Here is a 27,960-nt window from a genome sequence, read left to right on the forward strand (position 1 = left end):
CTGTACAGTACCCTGTTCTTCTCTTTAATATTAATATATAATCAAAAACTTGTTCTTGATAAATTTATTTTTCATTATTTTTTCTTGAACACCTTAGTAAAACACAAGAAAACTTTGAAATGTAGTAAAGTGACATCTATTATTTGGTGATAAATTAACTAGTGATTAATTCAATTTTGTTGCAGAGCTCAATTACTATATTCAGTCAAAATGAGTGAGGCCTTTTCTTAACACTATTTTATCAGTATTGTTATATTTTGAGTTTGAGTATTTTTATACTCTTCAGTTAGCATTTTTCTAACAGGATTTATTAAGAGAGAAAGCATATCTAATAATTACAACAAAAAAAAACATTTAATATTTAATTGAGTCACCCTGTAAACAATATATCTTTTGTACATGAAATAATTAACATTAAGTTACAGTCCAAGAAAAAACCATTCAAATATTTTTTTACTAATGACCACTATAATATTATTTTGTTTTTATGATACAGAGATAAAAATAATTTTTGCTGCTGTAACTTCTAAGTTAGACTGATCCACTGATGTAGTTAGTAGTCAGCATTACTACATACCGCACCTGTGTCCTACATTCAATTCTCAGTCTGAATATTAATTAAATAAGAAGAAATCCATCCACATTAAGCTTGGTTTTCCAGAATAAAGTTAATCAAAAAATAAAAAGGAACCAGTATGGCCCAATTTATGATGCTTTGAATTCCCAACAAGCAAGAGAAGTTAAAAATACTTAATACTAATATTAGTCCCTTCTTCTCATTTATTGATTTTTTGGATGTAGGTCTGACTGTTCTAGGTATTCTATGCCGAGGATCCTGGAATCTGAAGAACCTGTTCATCCCCTTTGACATCTGATAGGAGGACACACCAACTTCTGAGCTACTTCTTTTCCTATTTGGTTGCTGCACAATAAACTTAATAGCTGAAGAGCATTGTCCTTCTATTTCCCTAAATACATACATATATATATATAAAACAATCATTAAAATTAGGCCCAGGAAATTCTGTCTTTAATTTTGAAATTTTAATAAAATGATTTAGAAATCTAATCTATGGCTGAGTTATCAGAGGATATTTTACAGTTTTAAATAACTAAAAAGAAGCTTTGTGAATATTAATAGCTTATACATCTAATAAAAACTGTTCAAAACGTTTTAGGCCTAGAAAAAAGTAAAAGTTCATTATTTTTCATATTCTACAGCAATAACAACTTTGTGAAAAAAATTTTACTTTTTTTGTCACCAGTTGGTTGACTGATGTGATTCATTTCTCCATTTCCTTTTCTGAATCATTCGCTCTTAGTTTTACTTTAATTCATGCATACTACATATTCAATTACCTATTTTATATTATCCAGTCTTCTTTAGTATTTTTAACCTGTCCTTTTTTTCTAGAACCATATTTATTAGACCTGGATTTCTTAATATTGGCTCACCACCTTATCCTATGTATAAGATACTGTCAAGAAATTTTCTCTTGTTCAATTCATTTTAAAAACTCTTCATTTCATTTCTATTAACTAACTAATGTTCAACATTCAAATATAATACCACATTTTAAAATCTTCCATGTTGTTTGTTTTGCTGACATTCCTATTGTTCATATTTAGTTGTAAAACTACAGAAAAAATTTAAGAATTTCTCTCTTTAATTCCTAAGTATGTTTTTGACACAAAATGATTTCTTTATTGCTACCTGGCATTCTTTCTAAAAGCTGTCCTGACTTGTGCTTTAATTCATCCAGTTTGTAATTACACTACTTACATGCCAAATTTGTGTTATATCCTCTAATCTTAACTCTTAATTCGTCATTATCCTTCATTCTGTATCACATGTTACCTTTGCTTTACTCTTATTTACTTTAAAACTGAATATCTATTTAGAAATTAGTCCATACTATTCATTACTTTTTTGGGAATGTATTCTTCATTTCTTTTCTTTTTATAAAAACAAGTAAAATTTAATTAAAAATTAAATTGTATTGCATACAAATTTAATTTAAAAACAAGCAGTATTTGATTATATTGGCTAGTTTTTAAGGATTACATTATAACTGACTTTGGCATGACCTTGGCATAAGAATTGCCAAGGTATTGGGAAATGAAGCAATTTCTGTGTGAGGTTTATTATCTGAATGTGATTCAATGGAACTACTGATATCTAATCCTAATTGTTTAGGTAACATTAATTTCAAAATTTTTGTTACTGGTTGTTTATTTCTTTCAAGTTTTAATGGGACTTTTTTAAGTCAAGAGTACCTAAAATCATCTAAACACCTTTAGATGAACCATGAATAGGGTTCATCTAAAAATATGAACCATATTTTTAGACCTATAGACTCTAAAGGTGTTTCAGACCTTTAGAGAATCTAAAGGTCTGAAAATATGGTTCAAGATATTTTTTTGTGCTGTGACATAGTTCCTTCATCACTGGCATTGCAAATGTTATAATGCTCATCTAGAACTAGTTAAGTGACCTGTTTAGCACGTGTGGTCAAAAAATATACTGTGTAAAGATATAATATGTGTGATCTGTGTACTGTTGTTTATATTGTTTTTTTTCTTCAAATATTTGTAAATTTCATGATCAAGTGATTGAGTTATTGGCTATTATATGACAAATATAAAATTTACTTGTTATATAGCATTTAAAAGTTACAAACCACATACCTGAATAATTTGAAATTTATGTATTTTTATATTTTAAGAAACAACATATTACATGAACAAATATTAACTAATCAAATATGTTGTTTGACCATAAACTGGCTCTCCTTACAACTTCAAGAAACTATTATCATCATTTACAATACCACAAATTAAAACCTGCCTGATTGCTTTGCAAAAATATTTTGGTAGCATAATTGCAAGTATTTAAAAAGTAAATAATTTTTTAATTAATTAGATTATTTTTAGAAATCCAATCAGAATAATCATTCATGAAACAGTGACATTAATTGAACTCTCATGATCAAATTACATTAATAAAATCATTCACAGTATTTAAAAAGTTATGTCATGAAAAATGTGTTTATAAACAAAATGTTGTATGAAATATTCAGAAAAATGTGATACTAGTTTAAAATTATTAAATAATAAATGTCTCACTTGAAAAATAATAAATCTTCTATCTAAAGAACAGAATCATTATAAATTATAAATAACACAATATTATAAATAATAAATAACACTATTAAAATTTACTGCATTTTGAATACTACAAGATACAAGATACAAGAAACACATATAGTAGGTATTTTTACATACATGACAATAACATAATCAAACTTTTCAATCACTTGACAGAAACGTAGCATATATATACAAAGACATTAACCAAAACAAACTTTTTATCACATAAGAAACAATATCACTTGAACAATATGGAATTTAAATACACAAAATTTGACAAAAATAAGATAATAAATGAATAAATATTCAGTTACATATTTTAGACATTTCATATTATTTTTGAAGAGGTATCAGCAACTTCACTGAAGAAGGAGCTTTTATAAGCTACAAAATGTTCTTTGAAAGAAAACTTTCATTATTTGTTAAATAAATTATTTAATATTTAATAATATTAAACCTTTTATATTTTCGATAGAGATTTTATATTTTACTCTACTGCTGTTCTTCTGTCAAACCCATTTGGTTCTTCATTCTAAGATTTTATTCAGCTATGTTCTGAGCAAGAAAAATTTCTTTTACCACCATTTTTGTCAAACAGAACATAAACAAAATATTTTATTTTTTTAAATGAGACAAAGGTAATTTTCTCTGTAGCAAATGACAATTCAATATTGTGCCTTGTTTATTTTATAAGTTGTTTTATTGTATGGAAAGCATGATGGTACTACATAACAGTGGCTGTTAAAATGTATTTATCATAATATGTTATATCATCATATATATATTTATTTATATGTATGTGTCATTACAGTTTAGAACATGAAAACTTGAGTAATTATGCACAATGAGAGATCTGCTATTGAGATATATCACTGGGTTCAATAACCTCTGTTATTTGCCTGCAAATAACAATAATAAGCAAATAATAATTTCATTTTTACTATATTTATCATGAAAGATTTTATTCTAATAAATAAAATTTAGTTTAATAATAAAAAAAAAGTTTGTTTTTTTGAAAATATCTAATATAAACATTTTATTTTCAGGTGATAATGATCAACGCAGCTGGTGGGAACGAATAGCTGATCTTGTGATTTCGTGGTTTAGGAAATTATTCTCTTGATATATATTCTATTTATGGTAACTAAAAGTTATCTACCTACATTAACCTAGAAAGTACAAATGTTATATATATAATTTACATTGATTTTTCATTAAAATGTCTTATGATTTTTTTGTTGTAAATAATGAATTTTAAATAAACTTTGAATGCTAGATTTATAAGAATAATAATTGTTCAGTTAAAATTTTAGTAGTTTTCATTTTAAAATAATTATAAAAGGCTTAATTTTTTCAAATTGTGTAAAAACAAAACTGTATATATGTATGACAAATAATAATTATAATCGTGTTTATGTGATTAATTTTTTTATGTGATTTATTCATATCAAGACTTCTTTGTATAATTTTTTAAATAATAGTTTTTACATAGGTGCTGGTGTACTTAAAAAGGCAATTCTGTAAGTGCGAAAAAATGTTATAATATTTATTATATATAGATTATATACACTTACATAACATAAAATAAATAACTTTCTTAATATCTGATGCACAGAATAATTTTTAATACAAGACCTTTTCTGAGGCTGTACAGCTTATTCAAGTTTTTTTTCTAAAATAGATTTTTTTATTATTAGCAACTGCATTTTTTCTAATTATGAATATCACAAATGAAGTGTATAATACTTTTTTATGATACAATTTGTTTCCAAAACAAATGAAATCGTGCTTTTAAAAGATCTTTATGAAGCTAATATACTCGTTCCATTATCACCAGAGTTGGAGACAGCATTGTTAATGGGCCCTGTCTTGAAGTAGTTACAATACCTCTTTGGTATGTGTTGAACAATATATTTTGTTAAATTGAGCTCACTTTATATATATTTTTTATTAAATTTAGTGCATTTGCAAATTTCACATTAATAGAATTTGTTTAGGTGGCTCCTTTTATGTGGCTGTGAATAACATTTTTATGATTTGTAAAAGTTGATGTTATTGTATTACTTGTATATGTTTGCACGGTGTGAGGCTGAACGTACCAGAGTTGTTAGGGAACTCGAGAGAGTGAACTCCTTCTTTGAACCGCATGTCAACTAGAACACTCGCAGAGAATGAACTATTGTGGCTGGCTTCCTTCGATTCCTTGCCCTGAGCAGGATGGCTGAAGGGGTATAGTAGAGTAGTACCTCGGGTGGCTAGGGACTGCCTGGGCAGTTGATTGGCTGAAGGTAGGTGTATTGGCGATGAGCCATGGTTAGATAGAAATTGTGGTGATTATTTGAATGTTAGCAATTGGCGGAACGGCCACTGCACTGCCGAGGGCATAGGTTACCATGCAGCCATGAGATGTAGCGCCGTTTTGACGAGGGCAGTTTGAACGAGCACACGACACTGTCGGTGGGATGGCGACTGCACTGCCGAGGACATGGATCCCATGCAGCAATGAGGTGTAGCGGCATCTCGACGATGGTTGAAGAAAGTAAATATCATGCGGGACTCTGCAATGGAGCTGAGTGGGAGTAGGAAGTCTGTCTGCCTCTCCCTTGTAGACCAGACTGGAATCTATAAATTAACTTAAAGTCAGGGATATGAACTGAAGTAGAGTTCACTAAAGGAACTAGGACTAAATTTTGTTGTTGCGAACAACATTTTTGGTTGCATGTTGTTGTTAATTTGCCTCGAATTTCGAGACATTTACTAGAAATTGGCTCAATAAAAATAGAACTAGGTGCAGGGTTCGTGCTTCCACGAGCTCAGGTAGCTAGTTCAGAGGGCAACGATGTAGGACATTCAAGATGTTTGTACAGTGAAGGCAAAAGCTGAGTTTAAAAATCACCGATGTAAATGTCTACCGAGGTATTTACATTGGTGGCATCCCAACGAGGCCTGGCTTATTACTATGAGTTATAAAAAATCAGAGGGTGAAAGACGACTCCGTTAAAGCCCATCAGGGCTAGGATAGTGTGTAAAAAAATTAATTCTTTGCCTAGTATTGTTTATTTATACCTTACAAATTATGTTAACAAAGTTAAACAATAATAAAATGAGCTAGCAAAATACAATATAGGAGCTTAAAATGCTAACTGTACGTTGAAAAATTAAAAAAATCCTTTAATTAAAATTTACAATTTTTTCAAAAATGGTGGGCGATAAAAAGATTGAGTTCATATTTGTTTTTACCATAAAAAAACAGAATAAAATCATGTATTGCATGTTAGGAAACAAAAATTATGTTTAACAGTGTAATTAAACATAATAATACTATAACAAATGACCACCCGTACTTCTGCATTAAAATTCTGGATTTATTTATATGAAGAAGGTACAAGAATATACAGATATGTAAATAACATTTATCTTGCTATACACTTTTATGCTTAGTATATTGTAAAAATGAATATTGTTATGTATGTTATGTTGTTAACACTAATTTGTAACAATTTAAATAATACAAAAAAAAATTCCCAATATTCTTAGTGTCAATGACTATAATTATAATTATAAATTTACCCTTAAGTTTGCCTTCCTTGATTTTGATTAGCTCCATTACAGGATTTTATATAAAAAAAACCACAACGTTATTAAGAATGAATTAGAAAAATAACTAATTATGTATCAATTACAATGGATGACAAAAACATGATTCGAATAGTAATACATATACATTACTTATCATTATCCAATCATCTATTTCATTAACGAGTTTTTTGTTCACTCTGCTGTAAATAAAACTAGCAGGAATAAGAATTATTAATTTAGAAGAAATACACCTATCTTCTGCAGTCATTTTTTTTAATGCTTTATGATATGTTTTTTATTGTGAAAAAATATATACAGAAGATGCATATTTACATTCTTCAGTCACCATCATATCAATTCAGTTCACCATGGCACAATTTGATGATGATGATGATGATATGTATGACATGTAAACAAACGGTAGTATTGTACAGATGTGTGGCCATTCCTGGGGCATGTGGTCGACTAACCCAAACAATCAAAGTACACCAGTATCCACTATTTTAGTTTTTAAATCTGTACAAACGCAACTAACTTTTACTAGGATTTGAACCTAAGAACCTTCAACAACGTAAATAGCTGTTAAACAACTGATTTTAGACCACCCTGGTGGGCTAAATCTACGTATATATCTCAAATAACAAAAAATATCCACCACCAACCACTAACAGAAACCAAAAAAACTAACACCAAAAGTTGACTTTCATGAGATCCCGCTTCATCAATCAATACAAAATTCCAAACTTGCATCAAACAAAGAAAAAATAAATAAAAACTAAAAATTAGGAAACATAAACCCTAATAACGACAAAACTTGAACAACAAATGGAATGATTATCATTCCAGTTAGTACTGAGTTATGTTCAAGCTTTGTCGTTATTAGGGTTGTTTCCTAAATTTTATTTTTTATTTTTTGTTTTTGTTTTTGTTTGATGTAATTATGGATTTCTGTACTGATTGATGAAGCAGGATCTTATAAAAGTCAACTTTTGGTATTAGGTTTTTGTTACTGTGCTTGCTTGGTGATTTTTTTCCTGTTATTTGAGAATTTGTCATAGTGGTCAGTATGTTGATGATTAATTGAATTTTCGCAAAGTTATATATATGAGTTAAGAAACGAACTGTATGTAATCCAAAATTTAAATATTAGGTAGTAATAATGAAAAATGAAAATTTGGGGCTAATGACCACAGCAGCCTATGATTAAAAGAAAACAGTGGGTCACCAATATTCAACTGGACTGCTTAAACCCAGACTAGACAACTTAAAAAAAACTAATATATTATTTGAAAAATTTAAACACTATTCAAATACATCTTCAATAAGATTTTTTTATCGATCTTAATTTTACTGGGTTTTTTAATTTATTTTTTCAATTCATTTAGCAAAAACATGTTTCTAAAACTAATTATAAAAGCAAATTTCTGCACACTGTATTTTTTTTAACCATATTACTGTATCTCTTTTTTCTTACATTGTATGTATGTTCCAAATTTCTTTTTCATTTTACTGAAATACATCTATATATTTTTTTTTTACTGTAGTGTTAACCATTAAACATTAGAATGATATGTGCAGTATATATGATAAACCTTTATAAAATAATCCTTTTCAATTATCCAGACTTGACCTTGCAAAGGTCCATCTGCATAATTGGTGTCCCACTGTATGCAAAATCTAATACCCTTACCACTTTATTTTCAAATTTTAAATTTTCTGATTTAATTAAGTCGGTCTCTTCAATTGCTAATGGATCTTTTTCAATATCACCATTAATAACATCACACAGTTCCTCTTCCAGTTGTAGTAAATCTTCTTGCTGTAATAAAAAGAAAAATATGAATGCTACAAAGTAAATATGTTTATGATTTTTTGTAAAACTTATAAAATAAAAATTAATATCTCTAAATCGCTTACCACTTACATAAATAGTGCAGCCACAGTTTAATTATTACTATTATTATTATTATTATTATGTGACTAATATTCCAGGTTTTGCTAAATGTTACAAAAAAATGGTGCAACTCATCTTACAGATTTTTCTATAAATTGTAATCTTTTATAATCAAATAACTGTTAAAACTCTTGCGGTAATTCACAAGATTTTGTGTTTTCTAATCTTTCTGACATTATTGTTAAATACTGCTTCTGGTGAATAACTGTAATAAATATAATTTACCTTAGAGGTAACATTACCTAAGATTTCGAATTCTAATCTTATATCTCATAAATTCTTACCAGATATAAAAATAAAAATTTGGTAACAATTAAAGTTTATAAATGAGAGTTTGATTGTAAATAATTTTTGTTTTTTTATTTTGCCACGTAATCTTGAAGTTTATGCATGGGGTATGGAAATTCAATTTTTTAGTACATGAAAAATGCCATGCCTGACTGGAATTTGATATAGAAATTTTGAGGAATTGCAACTATGTATTGTTGATAGTCACATACCAAAAAAAAGTAATATTTATCTAATGATTCCAAACATTTTTTAAATATGCTAATAAAAATGAAGATACATCTTCTACTTTGTTATGTACTTAGGTTTTTGTACTTGTGGGTTTCATGCCCACCTATTTGAATTAACTAAATAAATAAGCTTTAAACATTTACCACACTTACAAAAATTTTAAAACTTACCTAATACCAATTCATTTTATCACCCAGCCCTCTGCTTGAGGATAAAAATGGAAAATTAGGTCTTAACAACAAAGAAAATTGAAAAATGAAAGAATGTCCTTTGAAATATTATTAAACTTCCATGTATCCAACCAAAAAAAAAAAAAATACTCAGCACAGATGATAGGACTTCACCGTCCAATTTATGACTCTGGCAAGCATGACATCTATATGTTGATTCTGTCTAGCGAGTCTGTTACTGCGATACACCTCACATGCTAATCAGCTGATAAGATGTTACATCATTAGGTGGTTTACTTCATTTGATTGGTTTCAGCTATTTTCAATAGATCCAGGAAATATTCAAGTTTGAAAATGGATGTAAAGTAATAATAACTAGTTAAACAAGATCTTTATGATGAAGTTGACACTGTACATATTTCATGAATTAGATGGTATTCAAACTATGAGGATACTGGGGAGTTTAATAGTGTAATGATAAGAAAATTAGCATTTAATTTTACAAAAGCAGCAAAATTTATCTGTTCTGAATGAATATATAAAATTGTTAAAAAAATTTATTCATATATCAAAAACAGATATTGGGTTGTGTATGAGATTTTTCACTCATATTTCTTATTACTACATTCCAACAATTGTAATTTATTTAAAACAACTTTTAAATAAAAAATCTTTTTGCAAGAACTTAAAATTAATTTAATATATATTCCTAGAATTAAGCTTAACATCGACAAAGCAGTACTTGTTGATAAGATTTCCTGTCTACATCTATACTATTATGTAAAGGGGAAGAAGTGTTCGTTTATTTGGGATAAACAAAAAAAAAATTACTTAATCAATTGCAACCAAACTTTTTACTTCATGTTTCTCAGCATAACTGTGAAGGTTTTTAGATATCTTTCTGATCTAGAAAAAAAATGAGAATATGTATGTAGTAGTGGAAATTTCCCGGTTATGCATAAACTTTAATGAATTGAATTAATGAACTGTGAGTCCCCTATCACTGTGTGAACTGGGTTTGAACTGAATGATTTGTATCAGTCGTTTGATTAATATTAAAAAAAATAATATGAGTAACATTAAATAAATTTAAAAAAATTCTGTTTAACAATAATGAATGGGCTTCCTGTGGGGACTGCGCGAGAAGCTAGTATGGTAAGGTATACGAGCACCTCGTAGGAGGCTAGACCAATCATTACCATCAACTGGTAACAAGCAGGGCGCCCTTGGGAGGGGGACATGCAATGTGGTACTCTTATAATAGCTCTGTAAACAATCAAACGGTTTTCAAAATTCAAATGGGGTATTTGTCAGTAGGTTAAAAACTAACTTTTGCATGCTCAGGTATACTCTCGATCTAACAGATCAGAACCTTGTGGTGCCTCTGAGTTGGCTCTGAGATTTGCCTGGGCTGACCTGTCCTGAAGGGTCCAGGTTCTCGTTAGACAGCTAGTCTCTTATAAGAAACCTAATATGTGCTTAACCCCTTTCAGCAACCAAGTTACAGGCTCATGGAGTTTTTATACAGAAATTAAAAAAAAAAAACGTTTCAATGACTATTTTTGAGTATACACTTTTTATGATGTTATAATACTGTACAAATATAAAACCCTATACATTACCATATTTTTGATACTGTACTATCGATAACTGAAGGCGAGCATTCACAATAAAAACTGAAGTCATTGATAACATTTTGCATCAGGTGACTCTCAGTTTGATTACTTTAGTATTTCTGCATCAGCTTCACAGGGAGCTAACTTCAAATATCTTTTGTAATAATATGGTAATATGTTAACTTCTCCAAATGTAAATATAAAATTAAATTTTATTTTATTTTCATTTCATTAATAAAACTATATGTCACAACTGTGATTGATCTGTATTTATATGTATTGATCTGTATTACTAACCTGATAAATATGACAAGTAAATATAATTAACAACCGATTACCCAGAGCTTATTAAAATGAGAACTCTATCAACAAGTTAAAGAAACACATTTCAGACATCACTGAAATTTAAAAACATTTGCCTTTGCACATTAACCATTTATCATTCACACACAACTTAAATCTATATAAATGAAATAGAAATAAATAGAGTTAGAAACAATTTTTTTATAACAGAACACACTGAAATAGCAAAAAAAAAAAAAAAATATATATATATATATATATATGTATGTATTTTTGATTAATGATGAATGGTTAATTTTTAAATTTCAGTGTGATGTCTAAAATGTGTGTAGTTTAACTTGTTGATAGAGTTCTCATTTTAATAAGCTCTGGGTAATCGGTTGTTAATTATATTCACTTGTCATATTTATCAGGTTAGTAATTACAACCTGACCCAATACAGATTAATAACAGTTGTGACACACACACACACACACACTCACTCTCTCTCATGAAATTAACAAGAGACAAAGCATGTTTGTTACAATATCCAATAATTATAAATACTTACATGATCTGGATATTCAATCTCTTCTTCTATCTTCACAGAGTGTAAACAATTAATTTCAAGTTCATCGGTTTTCATGTTAAGATGAAACTGTGGTGAAATTTCATCATTTAATGAGATCTCAGATTCCTTTAAAAATAAGATAAAAGAAAAAACCTTTCAAAATTTCCAAAATCAGTAAAATGGCTAGCCATTTACATTAACTAAAAACACCTGCAGTAAAAAGGTAAGATCACTCAATGCCAGACTAAGACTAGAGGTTGGGAGGTGCTTCAGCAGGAACAGTCGCTTAGCGACCATGAAGTAATCTATTTTGAACTGGGGGCCTCATGGTCATGAGGGGTTGATGTATAAGTAAGAAGAGTGATTAGTGTGTTGGGCATTGAGAGGGTGTAACATATTGTACAAGAGTGTTTAGGTCACCTCAGTGGCATTTCGCCGGCGTTTTTAACGGAGGTAATTTTGAAGGCTTGCCATATGCCGCTGGAGAAGGCATGACCAATAGATAAACTTGTATATTGGTGGTTGCCTGAGGTAGCGGCAGCTAGAAGGCCTGTTTTGGTGTAATAAGTGTCTACAGCAAGCAAATCATAGAGATGCGATGGAGGAGATTGATTTGGCACTGGAAGAATTAAAGAGGTGTCGGAAAGCTTTTAAGAAAGAAATTATGAGCAGTAAGAGAGAGAAGTGGCAGGGGTTGTGTGATCACCTTGATAGCGACATATGGGGAGACGCCTTCAAGATTGTTAGTAAAACATTCGGGAGAGCGTTACCTGAATTGTTACCTGACTGCGTGGAGGTACTGTTCCCCTGGAGGCCATGTGAGGTATTGGAGGTGGTAGCTGCGGCAGAGATTCCTCCATTTGTGAGATGGAATTAAGAAGTGCGGTGATGAAAATCAGTACGCGGAAAAGTCCAAAGAGAGATTATTAGCATCAGTGGCTAGGTCTTGTCTTGTACACTGTTCCAGCCTGGAGGAGAGCATTACATAAGAAGATTGTGAGAACGAGATTGCTGGTCTCAAAACTGGTCGTACCGAACAGTTTTGACGGAAGCAACTTTAGTAATAGCGGCCATGCCACCTTTAGATCTGTTAGCGAAGAAAGTAGTGGAGAGATCAGCGGGTGTGCCAAAAGGTCAAGATAAGCAAGATACGTTCATTGGGAAAGGACGCAGATACGGAGCTGGACGAGAAGGCTGATCTCACAGATCAAACCATGGCTGGGCAGAAGGTATGGCAGTTAGCCTATGAGATGATGGAGTTCCTGTCCAGTCATGGCTGCTTCAACAAGCATCTGTGGAACAGAAAGAGGAGGAGGTCGGATGGGTGCCTCTTCTACAGAGAGTGATGAAGTGGAGCAGCGCACACAGTGTTCCACTGTGTCAGATGGGTGATGGAGAGGAGAGAGATGGAGCATGTTATTGGTGTGATCACCACAGATAACGTGGTGGAAACGATGTTTTTTAATCGGAAAAATTGGGACACCATTTGCAATATGGTCATCGATATAATGAGAGCTAAGGCTAGGGAGGAGCTGGAAGATGAGGAGGATGATAGGGAAATGGAGATTTGGGGTTTCTAGATTACGGGTTAGGTGGATAGCCCCTTTCTGGAGGCATGGAATGCCGAGGTGTCTTACAGCCGATGAGTGAATGAGGACTCCAGGGGATTTGTTAAGGGGTTAAAATGAAAAAAAACCAGAGTGCCGGGAGAAAGGTCATCTAGGGGGCCCTCCTCTTTCAGGCAAGGCATTAGGAAAGATCCAGTCCTGGCCTACCAGGTGGTACCCAGTGCTGGGAATGACATAGCCAGGTCCAACATTATCACTCAGGAGGTTAGAGGCAAAGGCACCCTTGGGATTGAGTCGTGCTTCATCGGTCTAGGTCTGGTCCCAAGGGGAAGGGATGAAAAAAAAGACTAAGACACTACTGCACAATCATTTCATTGGAAGCTCTATATCCAACTGAACATCTGACATTTGACAACAAACTTCTAATTAACAAAAAATGAATACTCAGAAAAAGTCTTTCAGCCCATCGAAGACAGAAAAGAAGACACAATAATGAATGAACTTTACATGAACATGGAGAAAATATTAGATTTAATCAGAAAAAGAAGAATCGCCTTTTATGGTCATCTACAAAGAATGAACCCCCCAACAGGGTATTTATACACTATAAAAATCTAGAAACTAATAACAACTGAAACAGAGAAACTGAAAAAGAGAGAAAAAATGAAAATAATACAAGAAGACATTTACAATAATACAAAGAACATTTACAATGAGAAAGAATTTCAAAATATTTCAGGTTTCCAGGAGAGAAAAAACCATAGAAGAAATATTTCTTACCTGGACAGAAGAAAAAATGTAAAACACTGGAAAATAAAAAAAAGGAGATATGGAAGAAAAAGAAACTGAAAAAAGAAATAACATGTACATAAAATCAATTTGATTAAACAAGCGAGATTAAAACTAAAAATCAATCAAACATAAATTGTGTAACTTATGACATCAAATATTGATATTAGTTATTTAACCCCCTTAACGGTTTTTGACGAAATTACTCTGATGAACTTCGAATCCAAGAAGTAATAAGAAGTGTGAATTGTATCAAGAAGTAGCAGAGCGAGTCGGAAGAACTAATGCCATCTCTTATATTAACATTTAATCTCCCGGTAATACCAGGAGCATCAAAATCTTGCTCGAAGATGGAGATCCGTGCTCGATGTGCTCAGGAAGGCCACAATGACACAGACTGCCATGCGGATGAAAAATGTGTTAACTATAGTGGTTCACACGCAGCCCGCTCTCGAGACTGCCTAATTTTTAAAGAGGAAAAGGCGATTCTCAGACTTTCTAGCGAGCACAAGCTATCTTTTCTGGCTGCATGCAGAGAATACAGAAAAACACTTAAATTCACAGAACCTTGTTAATTTAGATGTATCTTTTGCCACTGCTGCGTCAAAACAAGCTCCCATGAATTTAGGTATTAAGCAGTGTGGATCTTGCAATAAGCTGAAAAAACTTGTTCAGATGTTGTCTGATCAGGTTGCTTCACTTAAGGCCACTATTTCAGAGCTGAGGAAAATGAACAATAAGTTGTTAGTCACAGTTAGTGAATCCAATTGTGACATTACAATTGTGTTCCAATTGTGACCACATTACAACTGTGACACAACTGAAGGAGACAGACAAACTGAAACGACTTGATTATTGCAACCAGCTTCTCAAAAACATTGCTGGCGACATTTAGACCCATGTTGTATTTCATGTCAGACGAGGCACGGCATCTTCATTTAAAAGACAATATTAATTCACAGATCACAAAGTACTAAATGGCAAGGAATCCTTACAAGATATTCGAGCGTTCACTTCACAATGAGAAAATTGGTGTTACAAACCGTTTGCGGTAATTGTATAATGGGAACAATATTATTTGACCAGACTGTGAATACACAAGTTACCTCGCAATTTTCAAAGAATTCTATGCACAAGTAACTGATAATGAAAAAGAATACAGCTTCTTCCAAAAAGATGGAGTTACTTGTCACACATCAAACGTTCTGAAGGTGAACATTTAACAAAATATCAACACAAATGACATTTTGCATCAGACAACACTCAATATGAACAGTTGAGCACAAAAGTGCAGTGATGCCCAGGTGGCCATGTTAAACATCTTTTGTAACAATAAGGTATATAAATGCAACATTTAAATTAAGTTTTATGTTTTTCTTATTTAATTTATCCATATCATTTATCAAATTTCATTCCAAAATAACCTACCAATTCTGCAGCGGTTACATTATGAGTGATTTTATGTTGCTCACCCTGTATTAAGGGATTTGTTAAACTAATTATAAAAGTAAATTTCTACACAGTGTTTTTTTACACTATACTAATGTGTCACATTACTTTTTTTCTTACACTGTACATGTTCCAAATTTCTTTTTTATTTTAGGGACTTTTTTTTTTACTTCTACATTAATACTTTTTTTTAACCATTTAAACATTAGAATGATATGTCCAGTGTATATTAAACTTTTTAATTTATCTTTCCAGTTATCCAGATCTGGCCTAGCAAAGGTCAATCTAGATAACTGGTATTCCACTGTATGCAAAATCTATAACTCTTACCATTTCATTTTCCACTTTTACATTTTTTGATTTAACTGAGATGGTCTCTTCAATTGATAAAGGATCTTTTGGAATATCACCATTAATCATATTAAACGGTTCCTCTTTCAGTTGTACTAAATCTACCTGCTGCAATGCAAAACAAAAAAATAAATGCTAAAAAAGTAAATATTTATAATTTTTTGTATAATTTGAAAAAAAAAAATAATCTGTACCTCTAATTAACTTACCACACACATTAACAGTACAGCCACAGTCAAATTATTATTATTATGACTTTAATAAGCCAAATTTTGTATGGAAGAACCTAGAAAATGTTTCTTACACCAAATTTTATCATCCGAATTTAAATGTTAAAAATGTCGCTACTCAACTACAGATTATTCTACAAATTGTAATCTTTTACAATCAAATAATTTGTTAAACTGCTGCGGTAATTTTCCTCATTTAGTTTTTTCTAATCTTAGAAACATTGGTGTTAATATTGTCTATGGTAAAATTTTTGTTAGTCATAAATATACCTTTAAAGATAATGTTACCTAAAATTTTGAATTCTTATCTCATATCTGACAATACATACCAGATTATAAAAATAGGAATTATGTAAGATTCAAATTCTCTGACTGAAAGATAAATTCCAAACAATAGTTATTTATTTGTTATGTTGTTACATAACCTTGAAGCTTGTGTGGAATATGGAAATGCAATTTTGCAGCATAAGAATATTACAATGCCTGACCAGAATTTGATATTAATCATGATACAGAAATTTTTGCGAGAAATTGGAATTATATTACTCACTATGAAAAACGGCGCTAGTATTTAAACTACTGCATCTAAGTTAAAAATCCCACAATAAAAATTAAGGTATCATCAGTAAATGCAATTATTTTTGCACTACCTGGATTCGGCCAATTTTAGTTACAGTCATTTTCCTGAAAATTAGAGGCACGAAAAACGAATTTTTGCAGTTTTTTTGTTGAGAATGTCGACTTAAATTGCTATAAAATCCAAACCGATAGAGATAAAAATTTTCTACTTTTGAAAGTAGAGTAAACGATTAGAAAAAATAAATTTTCAATAATATCAGACAGTAATTTTTTAGAATTTTTATTTGTAGAGCTGAATTAATAAACATTAGTATTTTACGGCGAGGATCATAATAATAGATTTTAATATAATATAAGGATTGAAGAAGTAGTCTCAGTGAGCAGAAAGTCTCAATACTGATTACAGTATATTGATATTATGTCGTTGTATATTAGTATAAATTGATTGCAATGCCAGTATTCAGTCTGATGAGTTCATTAAGCATTTAGCTGTGATATCTAATAAATTATATGGATTTTCTATTTCCATATGTTCAGTTCATGCTGTTTTTTTTTTTTATTTAACAGTGCTGCATTATGCCAAAGACAGTCTATAATAAGTTAATTCGCATTTTTTTTATCAGGTTTTAAGTTATAGATTTTTTTTGTAATTTTTCTGTAACTATGTAATATGTGTGAGAGTGTAATATGAATGAGAGGGAAACACTTTCATTTTCCAGTCAACATGGCCATACAATTAAAAGTAGTTCGAGAAATGTAATCTACAATGAATATAATTTTTTTCAAAAGCTATCCGACTTCGAATTCCGTAGCGTGATTTACTTTGATAAAGTTCGTGAACTCAATGCTGAAACACGCAGCATTAGTTGGAGATCAATACAAAGGATATGTAGGACAGCTAAGGAGTGCGATAGCAACAATAGTTGCGTTCAGTTTGAAACGCCAGGGAAAAATAGGACACAGAATGGAAATCTGTTACTGGACAATTTTAACAATCATGTATTGTGCAGAAACATATATCAATAATACCTCTACCGTTCAGAATGAAATCCTTACCGTTAAGAAGTTCAAAGAGGAAATACGGGAAAAACTGAAAGCAAATTTTATCATCTATAACCGTTCGTCGTAGTGTGAAAAAAATTGGTTTCAAGACATTTCACAAATTAAAAGCGTCAAGTGGTGGTCGACGTATATTTTATCATAAATTATTATTTTTATCATAAAAATTGGTTTATGAATGAAGTACAAATAACTTACAAGAAGGGAGTGCAGTAATAATAGATAACACAACTTATCTCCCTTTTGTGGTACATAAAATTACCACAACAGCTGGAGGAAAGCTGAAATCAAACAGTAGCTTTAAGAAAAAGTGGTTGCTTGCCACCGCTTTTACAGATTTTTAAAAAAATTTCAGCATTCTAATAATATGTATAATGTTTACCAATAAGATTTTAATGCCTTTATGTAATCTGTTATTCTTTTTAAGTAGATGTCTGATAGAAATATTGCGAATAATTGTAAAAATAAAAATAAATGAAAATAACACCAACAGTATAGAAATAATAATAATAATACTACTTACAAAAACTAAAATTTAAAAGATATTTAACTAACAAAAGATATTTTGAACAAAAAGGACATTTCAGTAGATGCCAAAATTAGGCACTAAAATACAGTAATCAAACCAGAGGACCTGTTTGCTTCAGTGTTTTTCTGGGCAAAAAACATTTTCGTTATGATGCCCAGGAAAAAAAATGAAATATAGAAATAAAGTATAAAATCTAATAAGACAGCAACAGAATTAAAATAAAATCTTAAAAACAAAAATTAAAATTCAAACTAAAATACTGAAAAGCAATGACAAAATAAAAAACTTTAACTAAAATGTGAAACACAAAAATATACAACTACTGTACATAAAAAATTTAAGCATACTATTATTAAAAATAAGTAAAATACTAATACTTGGAAGAAATAAAAATACCCAGTCCAAAACTTCTTTATTACTGCCCAGGATATGATGAAAATTCCTGGAAAATTTAAATTTACAATGCAAGGCCGCATAACAAATGTAATCCACAAGGATGTGGCACACAGTCAAACAGCACTCTCATTGTACGTACATCGGTGCATTTTCTGCTGACATCAGATACCTGTGAGAAGCTTTTGTACTTCCTATCTGTAATTGGCAGAGAACCACTTCCTCTTCCTCTCAGCGAATTTTCCTGTGAGAGGAATCCTGTGGTAACACAGTACCTTTGAGATGTCAAAGTTTGTTACCTACCATGGCAATCCAGTCATTTTGCCACCTTGCACAAAGTGTGTGTTTGACATGGTTAATAAAATTGGATGTAGTAATACAGGTAGTGAAGGATAGTTGACTACATGCGTCTTTAGCAGCGGAATCTGCATCAAATGCATCTTCAGTTTGAAATCAGATAAAATAAATCCAAAAGAAAATAGAGTAAAAGCTTGAAAAAGATTCTAGAACCGATAAGAATGCAAGAAAATGAATGCAGATTAAGAAGTAATAGACATTTAGAAATGCAATGAAACCGACAAAATGTCAATTCAATCGAAAAAGAAGAGCCAAATCTTTTTCAGTCTCACAAAACAGATCTTCAACCACATTTACAGAAAAAAAAGAATGAAAATCAACAGATTTCAGTGGTTGTAAATGAAAATGTTAATATTTTTTCAAGGAGATAGTACAATACAGAATAATGTTCAGAAAACCAGTAAAGATTTCACAGAAAGGTATAAAAAAGAAACAACATTTGCTCAGAAGAGAGAAGGGAAAAATAAAGCAAAAGAATGAAGAACTGTTGGAAAACAGGAATAAACATTTAAAAAGAAATGAATGTAAAGTAAAATATTGCCTCAAACGTACAAAAAAAAGAAAAATAAAAAAAACTTACATGTTCATGTGATGTATTAGTTTCAGTCGTATGATGTGGTAAAAAAAGGATATCATTTGTGCTACATTATCCTGTTCAGTCTCTAATTTAATATTTTTATTAAGAGGCACAGCTTCATTACTAAAAGTATTATTTACACGCCCATTCATTATCTACAAAAAAACACCAAAAATCAAAATAAATATCCATAATAAAAATTTTTAAAAAAATTCTGTGTAAAAATAATGTTGAGTTTTTCATAAATAGGTTTCTTTAAGCTGTCATAAACAACTGTCTTACTCTAACTCCTTAATGACTGTTCTTTGTTTATGTTTTGTGGTGGCTTGAATGGGGTTATATTTGATACTGATGCAAGCTTTCTCAATGAAAAAGGTAAGAGAACACAAGAACAGACGAATGATATTAACAGATGACGCCATATATGTGGCTCAAATTAATCTCTCTAAGAGGCCATGTGACATGGCCCTTGGCTCACTGATTCTTTGATACATACTAATGTACATGATTTTAATTTTTTTAATTATATTTTTTATGATTTTTTTCTGTTATTGATAAGTTTTCTATTTGTTTTCATTTAGTTCCAGATCTAGTTTCTTTTTTTTATTTTATTAAACTAAATTTCTGTTTAATTTTAACCGATGTTATTTACATTTATATCCTCAGAAGTGAATTCTCTACAAACTAGAAATGTTTAATTGTCTACTGGAAAATTAACAAAAATTTTTTATTCTAAACCTAAAAACATTTATTTTATTTCAAACCTAATTCTAGTGTTATCCAGCATAACACTTTCATGTTTTGATTTATTTTTAAACGAGTTCTAGTGAAAATGCTGATTTTGACACTGACTGATGAAAACCCTGAATACAGATCAAAATTTGACAAACCAATCGTAAATGACAAGACAAAAAATTAGAGGTTTATGGAGAGTGATTGATGAACTATGAATGTCTGATGATTCTGTCAGTAATTCGGCTGACATAAGTAGCAGCAGCAATATTCAGATTTCTTGTATTCCTGGTCAAGCTGGGAATATCTTGGAGTGTGTACCATTGGAGCCTCCAATGTTCCAATGTTTTCAACAATGCACTATACAATGATAACAACGAAGGAGATAATGAATTTAATCTAACAACTTAGATATACATGATATTTTATCCCAATGCCTTTGCACTATTAGTTAATGATGAAAAATAATAGCAAAGGTACAGATGCCAACCCCCAAGAAGTGTATTATGCACTTTTCATTAATCATGCATTTTCAATTTCTTACGGCAATGAGACATCATTATGCAAAACAAAAGATTGAATTCTGAAGGAGAACAGAGCAATCAATAATTATAAAAAAGAGTGAAAAAATGGTATACACCTGATATAAATGTAATGCAAAGATTCTGTGGAATAATTTTGTGGATGGGTGATAGTAAATTGCTGCGGATATAGCAAGTCTGTTGTATTATAACCAAGTTGGTAAGCTAATTTATTGTAACATATTTCAAATTCTTCTGAGAATGTTCCATGCTTCAAATAATGGAAATGTTCCATATGATGAAAGACTGTACAAAATTCAACAACTCATCGACTAGCTTCTCCCAAAGTTTCAAGACGGAATGAATCCTCAGGAAGAGATGTAAATCGATGAAAAATAATTCTTTTTAGGGGGACAGCTTGTCTTTCATCAAAACTATAAAAAAAAACATCAGCACAGGGTGAAACTTATAAAATTATGCTTTGTCTGTGGGTATATATGGAATCTCAAGATATATGCTAGAAAAGAAGTAATTTCAAGCAAAAGGGTTCCATTGGACCATTACTTGATGTTGGATGAACATTTTTTTGGAAATTGGTATACAAGGGTATCGTTGACTTCTTAGTTACTTGATTGTTACACAAAAATCTTGCTGGTATATTAATGGCTAATCGAAAAGGAAATACAAAACAATTAACAGAAACCAAACTGAAACAAATTGAAGTAGTAGTTACAGCCCAAGGTTCAGGTAAAAAAAAATATATATATATATTGAAATGGAAAAATAACAGACATTTGTTAATGATTTCAACAAAACAGAAGGAAAGCCCACCACGAAACCCAAGGTAGTTACAGATTACAACATTGCAGTAGTACTTACATACACAGTAGGTCTGAAAAGTTCCTAAATAAAATTTCTGTATTCGATACAAGTAGCGCCCATCTCTCGAACAATCAGGGAAATGTGTTGCACAATGCCTGACAAATGTGTGTACAAAATTTCATCACGTTTCGTCACTCCAGTCTCGAGTTATACATCATCGGCCACATACGTTGTGTTCCTGTGACCTTGTGGGAGCTTGCAATATGGAATAGAGAAGCGCGATAAAATTTTGTGTTCGATTTCAAAAATCTTTTGTTAAAACTTATTCTCTGATACAACAAGCATTTGGAGATGAACCCCATCTTATACTTCAACATAAATGTGATAGAGTCGTTACATGACGATGAACGAAGTGGAAGGCTGTCAACAGCTGATCATGATGAAAATATTGTGAAAGTGCACACGCTCCTGCTCAAACAACCTCATCTTACCCTTCAGGCCATAGCTGAAACGTTAAACATCGGTAAAGATGCGGCACGTAAAATTTTAACAGAAAAAATGAACTGCTGAAAGGTGTGCTCTCATTTCATTCCACATTTGTTGGATTGCAGAACAAAAAGTCTTTCTTGCGCTCAAGACTTCATTGAAATTGCCTATAGTGACCCAAATATTTTGCAAACTGGGGATGAAATTTTTGTAACTGGGGATGAAAGCTGCTGCTTTATGTATGATCCACAAACAAAGCGTGAATCCGCTGCTTGGTTGAGTCCTAGAACACAAAGATCGGAATAAGTCAGGCAGCAAAAATCAAGAGTGAAAAAAAATGTTGATGGCATTTTCCCATTCAAAGGGCCTGATTAATCATAAATTTGTACAAACTGGTCAAATCGTGAATTCTAAATTCTATTTGGAGGTAATAAAAGGCCTGATACCTTCGAATCCAGCCCGAGTACCGGGATCAGGCAGATGCCCGATCTCTTGCTTGACAACCCCCTGGTACACATGGCAGCAGTTTTTAATACATTATTATGCTGAAAATCAAATCACCGTCTTAAAGGGCCAATTCACCCTACTTGGCACCAGCTGACTATTTTCTGTTGCCGAAACTCAAGTTAAAGTTGAAAGGCTGCTTTTTCAACGACATTTTGGCCACCCAAAGGGCTTGCACCGAAAAAGGTGATCCCACAAAGTGATTTCTCCAGAGCGTTTCACAGGCTCTACCGGCACTACAATTGTATAACTATTGAAGGGTTCTTTGTAGAGGGCTGATGTGAGTAAATTCGTTTATCTTTAAATTTGTATTTTTACTTTATTTAGATCGGGAGCTTTTCAGACATACTGTGTAGATTTGTCTGACCAAATGAGCTCATATTCCACCAGCCTTGATGTTAAGTGATATAAAAAAATCATTTTTGAAATACTGTTTTCATCAAAAATCAATTGTCAGTGCTTGGTTTTCATACAACCTGTTATCAAAGAACAGAAACTTCCAACGAAAACCCAAATATTTGGGGAAGAATTGACTTTACAATTTTTACAGATGTTTGACAATGATGTGCAAATTGAAGTCAGTCAAGATGCATCTACAAAAGAAACTGCAAGAGTAGATAGGCTGATCAACACTGAAGGTAAGAAGTTAACAGCAAGACAGAGATGCAGTGGCTGCTACAAAATGAAGAGGTAAACAGATCATAGAGAAACCTCAGCAAAAATTATCAAAAGGGTGATGACAAAATGTTATGTGTACGATGCCTTCTTTTATTTTTGATTGCTTCGGCTGTTGACTGATTTTGTCATGACATAAAATCTTTGATAGAAACTTTGTTGATCATGATTTTGTGTAAAAAAGTTCTGTATTGAATTCTTTATAACAAAATTGATCATTAAATGATAGAATTTATGAAAAGAATTGATGTAATGTTAAGAGTTATAAATATAACTTTTATTTATACAAGAATACTTTGTTAAATAATACCAAAATTAATCATGTGATCCCTCTAAGGCTCACATGGACCTCAAATTAAAAACTAAAGAACATCAGGAGGCTATGTGAGCCACATGTGGCTCAAATGAGTTTTTGTACATGTGCGTATTTGTTACAATTTTAATAAATATTACATTTAAATGACTTGTTAAAGAAGATAATTCTCATGCCCAGATATCGGTTTTATGCATTACCTGATGCTTAACGGAGCACAACAAATATCTACTGGCAGTCAATGTAAATTATACAGAATTTTAATAATTAAAAATAAAACAGCAAAATTATGTGGAAGCAACTTAGATACGGTATAATGAATGTTATGAGAGATTTAATCATATAAATTAAGCTAAAAACCTTGTAACAGAATACATTAAAATATTTGCAAACGGTCAATTTCAACTGATGACAATTATGTTACAAAAATGATTCTGATTTTAGAATAAATATTTTTTTTTAACATGCCCACACTAATAAAGGTTACTAAAAACGGGGGAAAATACTAATTAAGAATTAATCAGTTTAAACAGAATTTACAAAATAAATAACACAAGCTTGTTTAGATATATAAACGTCAAAATATGCACAAGCTTATGGAACTTGTATTTATTATATTACTGTGTCATGTTTGTGAAACAGATTCATAATATTGCTGTGTACATCTTTGTTTACTCATATCTAAGTTCGACATTATGTTATACCTTGCTTACCACCATGTAACATATTTTGAATTGTGTGCATATAAAATTTTAAATTCAATAAATAAATTATTAAACTTAAATTAAATCCAGGTGATCCTTAGGTCTCTTAACACCCCTCAGGAAATGGCAGTACTCGCTTTAGCGATAACCAGTTTATTCAATTATCATCAAATCTAACAACAAATTTTATGTTACATATTAAAAGTTAATAAACAAGAGGCAGAACTAATTTTAAGGGGGTATTAATATTTATATACAATCACACTAAGCAGGTGATCTCTCTTTAAGAAATATCTTTGACACTTTCAACATGCAATCCAAATTTAAAATTAATTCCAGGCAGAGCACTGTGTACAAAATGCTTAAACAAAATACAAAAACCACACGATGATACAGCAAGCGAACCGGAATGTGAAGATATATTTGAGCCTCAATATGTTATAGTCATGTCTGTGAATAAAGCTTGTTCAACACTTGGCATTTCCTCCGATAAAGTTAAAAAATTATCGAAAAGCACAAAGGTACCAATTTCAAAAAATAATGTTACAAAAATAGCCGAGTCGGTTACCAGTAAATTAAACAAATCCTTTCATTTAAATATTTCTACAGAAGAAACCAGTTTAGTCACAAACTGTAATAAAATGTAATAAATGTACACAAACATAAATGTTTAAATGTATGTTCACAAACTGTATTAAATGTAATATTTAGTGACAAAATTATGCTGATTTAGGTAGGGAATACGAATTAATCATTAAAATAAAAGATAAAATGAAAACAGTTAAATCAATCCAGGAAAAAATTAATATTTTATTACCAAGAAGCTGGAACAATCAAAAAATTCAAAATGAGTTTAGTGTTGGTCAGTATTTAGCCCTTCAATCCAAACAATTAGTTAAAACAAGTGGAATTTTGCCACAAATCGGCAAAAAGAAATCAAGTCACGTAATTGATGAAAATGTTATTAAATGTGACCAACATTTTTACCACAATGATCAGCACAGCTGAATGATGCCAGGCAAGAAGGATTGTGTCTCTGTAAGACAAGCTGATTGGAATTGTACACAGCCTTCAAAGAAAAACATAATTTAAAAATTGGTTTTTCAAAATTTGCCGATTAAGACCTAAATTTTGTGTTCTGCCTTTTCTGGTAAATTATTTTCTCTAAGATGTTGCTGGAATTCAGGCACAAAACATCGTAAAACAACTGGCTAAAAATATCTTGTCATTCAAGCACTTCATTGCGAAAAATATTTCACCGGTAATAAGTAACGATTTATGAGTTTAAAAACTCTCGGGTTTTTGACTTGCCAATAACAGCTAGAGGAAGTCTATGACAACCACTTGTGATAGAACATACATGATTGGAGATGCGTTCTTTCCTTACTTTGTATCCAGCCTCAGAGCTCCAGGAAGAAGATGCTAAGGTTTTCTAAGGAAGCACCTTCCAGGACAATCCCATTTCGTTACAGTTATACACCTGCGCATGACTTAAATTATGACTTTTATTTTTTGAACTAAACTTTCACAATATTCTACTACAACCTGACTGTCAGCGCTTAATTTTTTGCCCTCAATTGCAAGCTGGCGAATTCCTTGCCTTACTTTAAAACTATTTAGCCAACCCTGGCTGGCTTTAAAATCTGGATCGTCATTTAATGGTTCATCCATTTGAAGAACTGCCTCAATAATTAATGAGCCATTTAAAGGTAGACCTTGACTACGATGCTGTGCAAACCAAATGTACATTGGTTTGTCAAGTTCAGCATTTTCTGTTGTTTTCATTCTCTTTCTGGTTGTTACATCACCATCAGTAACTTCCATTTTACTCATCAATTGTTCTATTTTATCGGATTTTTTTTTCAATATTGCTTACTGATATATGAGGGATTGTGAATTCCTGTGATAGTTTAACGATACTTTCACCCTTATACAGGTGTTGAAGAATCTCAAACTTTTATAACTTCCACATTTGCTAGAGAACTTTGCTTCGTTAAGTAAAGTACACACTAATAGGTACGACACTAGTATGAACAACTGACTCGCATAATGCAAAGTTCACTACTGTAATGAATTTTAGAAATGAAAGAGAAATGATGTAATTACAGTTCTTTTGATAATAAAGTACTATAAGAAATATGAAAAAACTGATTAAATAATAGTGTCCAAATGAAAATGTTTATATGAATGAAAGATATGTAAAGTAATTTTACCAGTTCTTTTCTCACATGATTACTGTAATTTATACATAATGTACAATAGGCTAATATAAAACCATCAGTCGCAATTAAGTGAATTTTTATGCTGTAGGACTAACAGATGGTGTACTTTTTATTAGTAATTAAAAATTGAATTTACTTTTGTGTATCACTATTGTACCTCCAAAATAAAAATTACAAATTTTTCCAGAGGGATGACGAATTATTGAACGAGATGAATTTACGGGTAACGAACAATCGGCGTCCTATTGTATTTATAACCTAATTGAAAACTTCAACAGTCTATTGCAAAACTGTCAACTATCCGCTGTTCTTATTTGTTAGTATCGTAGAATATGAAAAAGAAATTAAGTATTATTATTTCCAATAAATAAAAAGATAATCACAGAACTTATGCAATGTTATCCAACCAAATGTTTTTTTATCGTATACGTCATTACTGTTAAATGTTTTGAGTATTTAAATTATAAATCAGTAATTATTGCAATTATTTAAATAATCAAAACATTTATGTTAATTAGTAGAGGTTAGCGATCTTAGGTTAAATTTGGTTATTTGAATACTAGATCGTGGATACCGGTGTTCTTTGGTGGTTGGGTTTCAATTAACCACACATCTCAGGAACGGTCGAACTGAGAATGTACAAGACTACACTTCATTTACACTCACATACATATCATCCTCATTCATCCTCTGAAGAATTATCTAAACGGTAGTTACCGGAGGCTAAACAAGAAAAAGAAAGAAAGGTTAAATTTGGTTAATTTGTATCTATAACTATAAACAGCAAACCTTTGGATTATTGTCAATATCGCCCGATATAACCATTATATTATAAATATAATTTAACGAATTAACTTACGATCGCTAACTTAGACTATTTAACACAGGAATGTTTTAAGAAATGATTACATTGTAGAGCACTTAACCGTACAGCATTAGTAATGACAAATTCATCATAAAAAAAAAATCAAACTTAAATTCTATTAATTTATACTAGAATGGTATAAAATTACTTACTTGGTCAGAAAAACAAAAGTGAACACCACCAAATAAATAATACTTATATTAGAATATAAATACCTCCCTTACAACGGTCTTAGACAAACGTTCACACTATTAATGATTGTTCAATAATGCCAACAGATGCTATTGTATACTTCAATACATACGATATCTCGTTATAATACTGAATAATAATAATGTTTTTGTTAAACATAAAAGTAATAAAACACAAAAACGCAGTAGTTATACGTAAAAAT

General features: G+C 31.0%; 2 protein-coding genes across 2 annotated transcripts in view; one reads left to right on the plus strand and one right to left on the minus strand.

Annotated features, from left to right (window-relative positions):
- Window positions 1-4,714, plus strand: part of LOC142321742 (uncharacterized) — a 55,385-nt gene extending 50,671 nt beyond the window's left edge. The window contains exon 7 of the mRNA XM_075360079.1: window positions 4,197-4,714. Coding sequence (XP_075216194.1) covers window positions 4,197-4,200 — 4 coding nt within the window. The 3' untranslated portion in view covers window positions 4,201-4,714. The remainder of the gene's footprint in view (window positions 1-4,196) is intronic.
- A 1,519-nt stretch (window positions 4,715-6,233) lies between these two features.
- Window positions 6,234-27,814, minus strand: LOC142320921 (uncharacterized). Its single transcript, XM_075358903.1, has 5 exons — window positions 27,719-27,814; window positions 19,726-19,877; window positions 15,978-16,106; window positions 11,842-11,967; window positions 6,234-8,548 (listed from the first exon to the last, which is right to left on the minus strand). Exons 3-5 carry the CDS (start codon window positions 16,065-16,067, stop codon window positions 8,345-8,347), a joined length of 420 nt encoding a protein of 139 aa, XP_075215018.1. The 5' UTR covers window positions 16,068-16,106; window positions 19,726-19,877; window positions 27,719-27,814; the 3' UTR covers window positions 6,234-8,344.
- Window positions 27,815-27,960: the final 146 nt, after the last annotated feature.

Source organism: Lycorma delicatula, chromosome 3, assembly GCF_047948215.1.
Source record: "Lycorma delicatula isolate Av1 chromosome 3, ASM4794821v1, whole genome shotgun sequence".
In the NCBI taxonomy this organism is placed as follows: domain Eukaryota; kingdom Metazoa; phylum Arthropoda; class Insecta; order Hemiptera; family Fulgoridae; genus Lycorma; species Lycorma delicatula.

Bases quoted from the DNA above. Each gene is read 5' to 3' on its own strand.
- LOC142320921 (XM_075358903.1), bottom strand. From the start codon at position 16,067: ATGATTAATGGTGATATTCCAAAAGATCCTTTATCAATTGAAGAGACC. The intron at 11,968-15,977 runs GTAAGAGTTATA...TTATTTTTAAAG, and splicing joins TAAAAGTGGAAAATGAAATG to GAATCTGAGATCTCATTAAA. The intron at 8,549-11,841 runs GTAAGTATTTAT...TTTTTATTACAG, and splicing joins AGATTGAATATCCAGATCAT to CAAGAAGATTTACTACAACT.